Here is a 9,594-nt window from a genome sequence, read left to right as displayed (position 1 = left end):
TGTTCAACTATTAACTCCTAAATACAAGGGGAAATTTAATATCTAAATAAAAGTTTGGGAAGGTTTGGGAAAGGAGGTGGAATTTACAAAGGCTCTATTTTTATAATTAGGCTTTTAAAATGATGAAAAGCTCTAACTCCTTCAATTATACACAGTAGTCTGGGAAATTCAGAATGCTTTGAAAAAACTATTGGATTCTGGCTTGTTTTCCAGATGCAGCTGAATTTCTGGGAACATTTATGATCGATCCTTCAATTCTAATCTTACTATTTGAGAGTAAGGGCATAATTTCATTGAAATTAATCTTTTGCGTATGAAAACAATATAACTACAAGCTGTGTTTCTTTTCCTTCTTCAACTTCGGTAAAGCATCTGTTATCTTTAAAGCCATTTTCGTCTCTGTGCTTCCAAACGCCATTTCAATTCCCCTTCCAGGCATTCTGAATGCTTTAGAAGGCAAAACAAATTCCTTATGCCGCCTTATCCAAGTGAGCACATGTTAAAAGTGACGATCACAAACTCCTGTTAGCACATCCACTTCTTTTCAGTGATGTCCAAGTGACATCCAAGAATCCTGATTTTTATATTACCCATCCAAATAATATACTAAGATGCATTTACACAGCCACACTTACGCTTACATTATATTGCCTTTAAATACTTTTGCTCATGGAATTCTGTTTAGTTATCAGTGTCACGTTGGTCGGAAAGGGTACCTCGTTTCTCAGATCTAAATTTGTTTTCACTTTATTTTAGTGTCCTCGCTGACTTTTCATTCCGAGTTAGCAAATGAGCAGCCTTTCTGTTTTGTTTTTAAAATCAATAATCCCAAAATGAATTATAAGTTGCTGAAGAAGGGGAGAGGGAAGAGAGAGCGTCAGTTCCAACCTCATTGTTTCCTTTATTTCAAAGGAGAGGGGGGGAAAACCTGAACGATTCTCATCCCTTTGATTGATTAAGGTCTTGAATAACTTGAAGCCTGAGAGTGACAGTTACTGAATAGACTATTGCCCCCCAAAAAGGACCGCTGTGGAAAGCCGGGCTGGCACTTCAGAGTGTAAAGGAGGCGAGTTTGCTGGCACTTACCAAGTTATAAATAAAAGGACATGCACAATGGTACCTTCTTTAAAGACAGACAGTCTTTACAACACTCCTGGCGTCATATCCTGCTGTGGTCACTTCAGCTCCTAGTCAGTCTTTTCTTTTCTTTCTTTCTCTCTCTCTCTCTGTCTCTCTGTCTCTCTCTCTCTCTCTTAAAAAAAATCCTTTTTCCTCTCTCTCCCCCAGCAGTTTAGTTTCAATGCTACAATAAATTCCCGGGAATAAGCGCTTCTTAACGAAATTCAGCTTAATAAATACATATATCGTATCTTTGTATCTCTCCACCTCACGCAGAATTTCACAAATGAATTCAAAGGGATGCCTCCGTCTGTTCAGTTTTGAAAGCAGGAACGTCTCTTGGGGAGAGACGGAGATGCCTGTTTTCACCATTGGCTTGTGCCCGTCCCCACCCCTTCCACCCAGGAATTAAAAAAAAAAACCTGACTAATTTTCTCCAATATAACTGCAGCTTAGAAAAGTTTTCAGAGAAACTGGGAAGGGCATCGAGGTAGGGTTGGGGAAAGGGGCGAGGGGTCGGAGAGAATTTTGGTGGACGTCAGACACACGCCCAGGGGAATCCAGTCGGGAGTGTGGAAGACAAAGAGACCTCTCAGGAGAAACGGCTGAAGTTTCTCTTTTAATTTCTCCAGGCTATCCCCGTACAGCTGCACATATATAACCTCACCGCAAAGACCGAATTGGTGGGGAGGGGGGCAGGGGGGGACTGGCAAAGAAAGTTTCTGAATCCAAGCAATCCAGAGGCTGGCTATTCCCCTATTGTCATTTTCTCCCCGATGGCATTGTGCCAAGAGAAGTTGTAAAAAAGACCCACCGACCAACGGATCGACGGCGGGGGGGGGGAATTAGACCGGTTCTCCGCTTACCCTCCTAGATTCCCTCCCCCTCCACTCGCCCAGCCATTTTTTCTGCAAAGAAGAAAAAGGGGGAAAAGAAAAGCACACTTTTATCAAGGAAAAGAGAGTCAAATCGCGGGTCGCACTCCAAAGCCGGAGCTCTTCAATTGTCAGGATGAGAAGAGAAAGTTGGCGCTTTCGTCCAATCAGCTCCGGGCTTCTCCAGACGGGACAGTCTTCCGGCTGGCCAATCGCGACGCAGAGATCCTAAGGAAGCTTGGGGTGAAAGAACTAATAAATACTCCAGAGCTGAGTTTCCTTTCACTGCAAATCAAGAACAAGGAGAAATCATCCCCGTCGCCTGCCACTCAAGCCGGGCGAGATCAATGCGAATTTCTCCTAGGGGAAAGGGCCGTCCGTTCGCAGTTTTCTCCAGCCAGCTGAAGCCGTTGCGAATCCCTCTTTTTCGGACAAAAACTTTTCCCTCCCGCTCTTCTCTCTTTCTCCGCCACATTTCCCCTCTAAGATACCTCTGACAGAAAGGAGAGCAGAGCTTCCCTTCCCCCCTTCCTCAAGTTGGACCCCCCTCCCTTTCCGACCCCCCCTCACGTTTTCAATCCCAATCTCTCTAGATTTTAAATTAACCCTCCCCCTCCCCTTATCCTATGCGGACTTGCTCTCCACGTTGACCTACCTCCCCCCTTTCCCAAAGCCCCTTCTCAATTCTTGGATATAATACGTGTAAGAAAGCCAAGGTGCCACTAAGATGACAACTCTGGGTGGAGCTGTCCCCAGAATGATGCGACCAGCTCCCGGACAGAATTATCCTCGCAGCGGTTTTCCGTTAGAAGGTAAGACCAGCAAGAGAGTTGGAAAAAAAGGGAATTTTAAAAATAAGAAAAGCGGGGAGCGTTTTAATCCCTGTAGTCTTCGTTTTGGGTAAGGGAAGCCGATGAAATGGGTCTGGTTGTGGATCTGGAGCTCCTTGCGTTTCTGGGACGAGTTTGTTAGCGGCGCATAGATCGAGCCAGGGCGAAGAGGAAAACGCTCGGAATGAGCACCCTTGCCAATGGAAGAAAAAACAAGGCCACCGCAGTTCAAGTGGCATACTTCCAAGGAAGCAAATCAGGGATAGGAATAGAGGCGATACACAGCAGCATTTTATATATATATTTATGCTGTGCGTATATATACAAAAAAACATGCGCCAGGTTTTGCTCCCTTTCCCAGAGCCTGCCTGCAAATTTGGATTACTTGATTTGTATCTTGTGTAGGAAAGGGAGAGAAAGAATGCCGGAGAAGGTAGAAATTAGCTGCGCTCCCAACAGTCAATTTCCCTCCTTTCCTCCCCACATTAAATGCCATTGCAAATAATGGATTGCCACCTCCGTATCTCGCAGGTGAAGGAGCCAAGAAACTTTGTAGCCATTTTGAAACAGCGGTTCTTATATTTCTAACTCAGCTAGGGATTAAAAACAAATTTCTTTAGGTAGAAAAGAGTTCGTAGCACCAGGCCTTCTCTTTACTGCTATCTGGTTTCCTCTGGATAATAAAGTCTTGCTTCTAACAATAATTTAATTTTTTGTAGTGCTGTACAGCCGCAATGATTAATTTTCTTACCGAACAATTTCCTTTGAAAGCATACTATTTCAATTCAGCTTCTAATTTCCCCGCCTTTTGTCAAAAATTTAAAAACTTTGTCCAATGTTTTCTTTGTTTAAAGAACTCCCTCCCCCACCTAGAATATTAAAGAGATCTGCCCAAACTCAAACGCAATTTAGTACATTCCGATTTGCAGAGGCATCGTCTGCGTTTCCTTTCCATTTCTTTTGATTCCTAGAAAAGTTTGAGTTGCAGATTCTTTTGCCCTGTTTATTAATACAGGTGAAATGTCTTCTCCTTCTTTGGGTAGTGTGTACATTTGAAGTCATTAACTCGCACGAGAGTCAGGAAAGTGGCAAATCTTTAGCCAGCTGGAGCTCAAGGTGGCAAAACAAACAGTGAGCAACACTATGCAAATTGCTTTGGTAGAAAATGAACGTGTATCTAAGCAAAGGGATAGATGCACAGAGATAGTTTGGCATATTATTTTTAAAAAATTGTTGTTTCCAAGTCAGTTTTCAGCTTCACTGTATTAGATGAATGCTGTATTGATAGTTGTATTCTTATCACAGATTTGTCTAGCAAGTAGAGCAACATTTTTTCTAAACAATTCTAACTACATTTTAAATGGAAATGTAATAGAACCCAAATAGAATTAAAATCTTAATGTTAAAAATAATAGTGGATTTAAATAAGATTCAGCCATGATTAGGGCAGACCAACTAAAATCCATAGACTAAAGTTAGTACTGACTTCAAACCATTTATTTCAACAGGTCCTTTTCTCTGAATAGAACCATTTATGCATTGAAAAGTATTGTACCCTGACCCAAAATTCTCAAATATCTACAGAATTTTAGGTGGTTTTTTTTTTTTTTGGAGATGTAGTAGACAGGCATGGTCCAAAGTAGTACACTTAGAGATTTCATTGTAGACAATTACAAGTTGCTACTTATCACAGAAGTAGCTTTCTATGCTGTCACCCACTGTTTTAATTCAGAAATTATCTCCTCTGTTTTTTGTTTGTTTGTTTGCTCATTTGTCTTCAGAGATGAGGAGATAATTCTTTTATTAGGTCACTTTTATGGTACAGTGCAAGACTGCTGGATTTCAAATTCATATTGAACATAACAGCCTGAAATTTTTACTGAATCTGTCTAGAAGATGAAAGGACTTAGTCAATATAAACTTTAAATAACTCATTTTCAAGGAAGGTTCTTTAAGGTCAGAAACTAAATGGGCTGCCTTCTTTCTGCTAAGAGTACGAAAATTGGCTTGTTCAGTTGCCTCAGTTGAAGTAAATCATCTGGTTTAGCTAATTATGAATATGTGACTCTCATGTTCCAGGAAAAGTATTTTGGATTTGAGTTTCAGGATAATATTAGCTTACCACCATATGGTGAATTTAAGGTCTACTGCTAGTCTCTTATGCTTGTCTCTTATGTTTGTCCTGTGCATTATTCCTCTTCTCTGGAATTTGGCAGGAAGGACATATAGATGTACTTGGCTCATTCCCAAACAAGTACTTTTTTTTATGTTCCCTCTATCCAGTGTCCACTCCTCTAGGCCAAGGCCGAGTCAATCAGCTCGGAGGTGTTTTTATCAATGGCAGGCCCCTACCCAACCATATTCGCCACAAGATCGTGGAGATGGCCCATCATGGCATCCGGCCCTGCGTCATCTCCCGCCAGCTCCGAGTGTCTCACGGCTGTGTCTCCAAGATTCTCTGCAGGTACCAGGAGACAGGCTCCATAAGGCCAGGGGCCATTGGGGGCAGCAAACCCAAGGTGAGTATCTCAGAAGACAGTCACCTTACTTTAGAACAGGTTAGCTTGGCTCAGTTAGCATGGAGGTCAATGTTTCTTGCAGAGTATACAGTTAATCTGGCACTTTTGAAGAAGGTCAACCACCTTCATCTCAGCTTCTCTTTTTCTAGCTTTCTTTATTGTGGGTTGTCTCAGTCCCTCTACTGGAGGTATATATGGGTAGTTTGAAATCCCGCAGACTCTCTCTCCTACATAATTTCATCCTAAACATAATTTTTTTGCAATGGGCAAGAAGATATGGTGGGGGGGGGGGAAATGAACTATAGCAAATTACTATGAGGTCCAATCAGGTTATCAGTTGTAGAGATGAAGGTGATCAGTAGGGTCCCTTGACCAGGTTGGAAACGTACTGGCAAAATATATCAGACATGTCATTTGTCAGTCTCTAGCATGAGAGGTCCAATCTATGAGGACAAAGCTTTTGGTTAGCAGGGCATTATGAGCACAGAGTGGGAGTAACAATTTGGATAACACAGTGGCAGGTCTTTTGGTCCAGCTAGGGAAGGGTAATTTTCATGAGGAGAACTCTGTAGTGAACCCCAGACTGGGTTTCCATATTAGTCTGGCATTTCAGTTTAGCTCATCTGTTTTGGCTTGTTCAGTGCTCACTGTGCCACTGAAAACTGAATTTGGCATAAGTGTAGGTAAGTGTACTTTGCAAACTTAGCCCTTAGGGATTCCTCAGAATATTGTGGAAAGAGGCTTAAGCCAAACAGATCCGCAGAGTTACTCAACAATGCAACTTGTCCTCCCAACCACTTCCACACATGGTGGAAAGCTTGCATGCACCTTCTGAAGTCAACAGAGCTGATTATTTAGACTTTCTCCTCCATCCTTGAAGAGGACCGAGAATACAGAGTTCTCCTTTGCCTAGCTGGACTTGTACATGGGGGTGGGGCATATCTCCTTCCTAGCCTTAAAACTCCTTGGCTTACTAGTCGCTATGCAAAACGACCCTTTCTTTTCACTTGTTTCCTTTGTAGAGCTGTTCAGAGAATTTGTGTAGGTCACCCAATCCTAAATTAAGAGACTTAGGTGAGCCCGATCTGTTTCCCACAATCTGTTGGTCACTAACCCTGCCGGAATGTTTCTGAGAAACAGCATGGAAATTAGATTCCAGAGAAGCCCAAAGTTTCCCTTTCCTTTTCAGGGCACTTGTGGATTCTCAAGGCAGTGGGGTCTGTTTTTGCTACAGCGACCTCAACCAAAACCACCACCCAGACATCCAACAACGAATGCAATTCTAAGATCATTACTTAATACTAGTTAGAGCTTGACAGTGAGTGTGCAAGCAAACGTGACTGATAAGTATGGGTTAAACCAAAGTGAAACTATACTTTCAGATTTTCTTTTTCTGTAATCCAGTTTTCACTAAGCTGCTGCAATTCCATCTCAATTCTAAACAGATTTGGGGTTAGTGGACATAAATACCAATTGGAATAAGTAGTTTACTTTGTAGTTACTTGCTTTGGAATGAAATATTTATGACATGAAGATGTATATATTTTGTAACATTTATATATTTATACATTTAGAATGTTACCCAAATGACCAGCCAAATTATGAAGTAGATTTACACTACAGCAGACTTTTCTTAAATAATATTTTGCATGATTCACGTGAACACAGAAAAACGCAGCCTCTGCTTTCCCTTTTCTGGGAAAAAAAATTTGCGATTGCTTTTGTTCAGCGAAAGTTTTATTTCATTTTCAAAACTGTTTTCTTAATAACATTTTTATATCATTAGTTAAGTGGGATTTTTCTCTGTGTTGACTCTTCTTTACCCCACCTTTGAATATTTTAATTATATTCCCTTTTGGCTTTGCATTCAATCTTTATTGGTTTAAAAGAAACGTTTAATTTTATTGAATATTTTGGGGATGGGATTGAGTGCCAGTTAATTTTCCTTTGACCCCTTTTGTGAGAATAAACCACATATTTCTTTCTTCTTTTCTTAAGTAAGACTAGTTCTCGATTCTTAACTTCTCCGTCCCCGCATTAACGAGTGTTGTTTTCATCCGTCTTGCTAATTTTAAACGGTCCTCCCTGAATCATACCGTATTCTTGACTTCGCTGCTTTAGGCCAGGCAGGCGTCCAAGGCTCCCCTTTCAAAACGGATGGCGCGAAGTCTTGTCCAGATAGGCTCCTCGATGTTGCGCTGTTTTGCTCTGCACCGCCGAACCTCGCCTTTTTGCTACCTCCCTTTCTCCGTCGCCTCTTGCCTTTCGCCCCTTCCCTTCCTTTCGCCCTTCTTCTATCGTGCTCCCCCCCTTGCCGCCCCCCCACCCCCGGAATACAAACCTTGTTTCCTTTCTGGATTGCTTTTATTAAAGCAGGTGACGACGCCGGATGTTGAGAAGAAGATCGAGGAGTACAAGCGGGAGAACGCAGGCATGTTTAGCTGGGAGATCCGGGACAAATTGCTGAAGGACGGCGTGTGCGACAGAAATACCGTGCCTTCAGGTAAGTCTCCCGGGAAAGCTAGTTCAGACCGTAGCCTGGGAGTTCTGCACCCTACCCTACCCGTCCTTCTCTAGCTCCAACGGAATACTTGCTGCTTCCTTTAGCGGTCTGAAAAAGACGGGGTATGAATGGAAGCTTGGTGCTTGCTTTTTAGTCTTACCCTTGAACTTAAAGGGTATACTTGGGAGGGACCCTGCTTAGAAATAAGCCGCTTGGAAAAGGAAGCCCCCGACGTCTAAATGGGACCACAGTTCACCCCTCCCCACCCCCGGGGGGGGGGGGCTCACCAGACCCAGCCTAACTGGGGATGCCCAGGCCGGTTTCCGCAGGTCAGAAGGGAGCTCGGGGGTGGGGGGGTTCGGATGGCCTTGAAGGGGAGGGTCGCGAAAGAACGATGAGGTTTGGGAAGTCGCACTTGCCCAAATCCATTCAACGCTGCGTTCGGCTCTTCCTGATTTCAAGCCCAGGGGATGAGGGGGGGGGGGGGTGAGTGGGGGGGGGGAAGCTACATTATTGACAGTGGTGCATGTTCCCCTTTCCCCTACACACACACACACACACATCCCGCCATCGGGGGATGAATGCGGAAAGCCAGGCTTTATTTTAATGGTAGCAGATGAAAGGGAAGGGCGAAAAGGCGGTGAGGTCCTAACTAGGCGGTGCAGACTGGGTTCGGGTGGTGGAGGATAGGAGGACCCACGAGCTTCGCTTCCTGGGCACATCTTCTCTACCCAACTCATACACCCGCGTGATCCGGTAAACCACCGTGTGGCCACTTGTTTCTACGCGGCATGAGGCTCGTTTTTTACTTCACACCCGATCATGTGAAGCTTTCGTTCCTTCCCTTCCTTTCCTCGAAGGCTGGGGCAGGATCGTGTGGGAGACCGGCAGTTACTGCGTGTGCAGCTATCTCCGCACGAGTGTTTTTGCTTTTCACTTATAGTTCCAATATTTTACGTTAGCCAAGATCCCTTCTGGGTCGTTGGTCTCTGGAGCGCTGTTGCGGTCTCAGTCAGTCTGGTACAAGACTTTCCAATCTGCACCTAACTACCAGTTATTAGAAGAAATAATGGAGGGTAAAAGAGGGAGAAGCAAAAAAGGAAAAACAAAACGGGAGGGACTTGTTTGGTGGTGACCTCTTGTTCTCGAAAAGAAACCAAGAGATCTACTGGTATACAATATATCAGAAAAAGAAATGGTCTTCATTTCCATCTCCTTCTAGGAGGATATCAAGGCTATCTCGAGGTACTTCCCTTCTCAAAAGTAATACTGTCTTGTGGCAACAACTACGCTTTAAGGTTTTTTGTTTTGGAAGTTTAGGGCAAATCTTTTCAAGGCAGTTTTCTTTTTCTGGGCACCATTAAAGACTTGGGTGAGGGGTCCCTAAACTTGGCAACTTTAAGACTTATGGATTTCAACATGGCTGGAGAATTGTGGGAGTTGAAGTCCACAAGTCTTGAAGTTGCCAAGTTTGGAGACCTCTGGCTTGAATTCTTACAAGGGTACAAATCATGTACTGTGTACTACAAAGAATAAAGCTTAAAATACAGAGAGGACAACTTTTCTAAGAGCGATGAGTAGGGACCTGTTTGAAGCCAATTTGGTGCAGTGATTAAGACTCCAGGCTAGAAATCAGGAGATCGTGAGTTGTAGTCACGCTTTAGCCAGGAAGCCAGAAGGATGACCTTGGGCCAGTCACTCTTTCTCAACTTTACGAAGCAGGCAGTGTCAAACCACTTCCCAAAACT

General features: G+C 43.4%; 1 protein-coding gene across 2 annotated transcripts in view; it reads left to right on the top strand.

Moving 5' to 3' along the window:
- Nucleotides 1-2,278: 2,278 nt before the first annotated feature.
- PAX3 (paired box 3) overlaps nt 2,279-9,594 on the top strand; it is an 88,750-nt gene continuing 81,434 nt past the window's right edge. The window contains exons 1-3 of one of the 2 annotated variants that reach the window (XM_026701123.2): nt 2,279-2,806; nt 5,108-5,343; nt 7,717-7,846. In XM_026701123.2, coding sequence (XP_026556908.1) covers nt 2,722-2,806; nt 5,108-5,343; nt 7,717-7,846 — 451 coding nt within the window. In that variant the 5' untranslated portion in view covers nt 2,279-2,721. The remainder of the gene's footprint in view (nt 2,807-5,107; nt 5,344-7,716; nt 7,847-9,594) is intronic. The other variant, XM_026701124.2, reaches the window with a different exon arrangement.

The sequence above is a fragment of the Pseudonaja textilis genome, chromosome 4 (assembly GCF_049901715.1).
Source record: "Pseudonaja textilis isolate UNSWEBS1 chromosome 4, rPseTex1.2, whole genome shotgun sequence".
Taxonomy (NCBI): domain Eukaryota; kingdom Metazoa; phylum Chordata; class Lepidosauria; order Squamata; family Elapidae; genus Pseudonaja; species Pseudonaja textilis.
The sequence above is the reverse complement of the archived record's forward strand: the minus strand, read 5'-3'. Positions and strand labels throughout refer to the sequence as shown.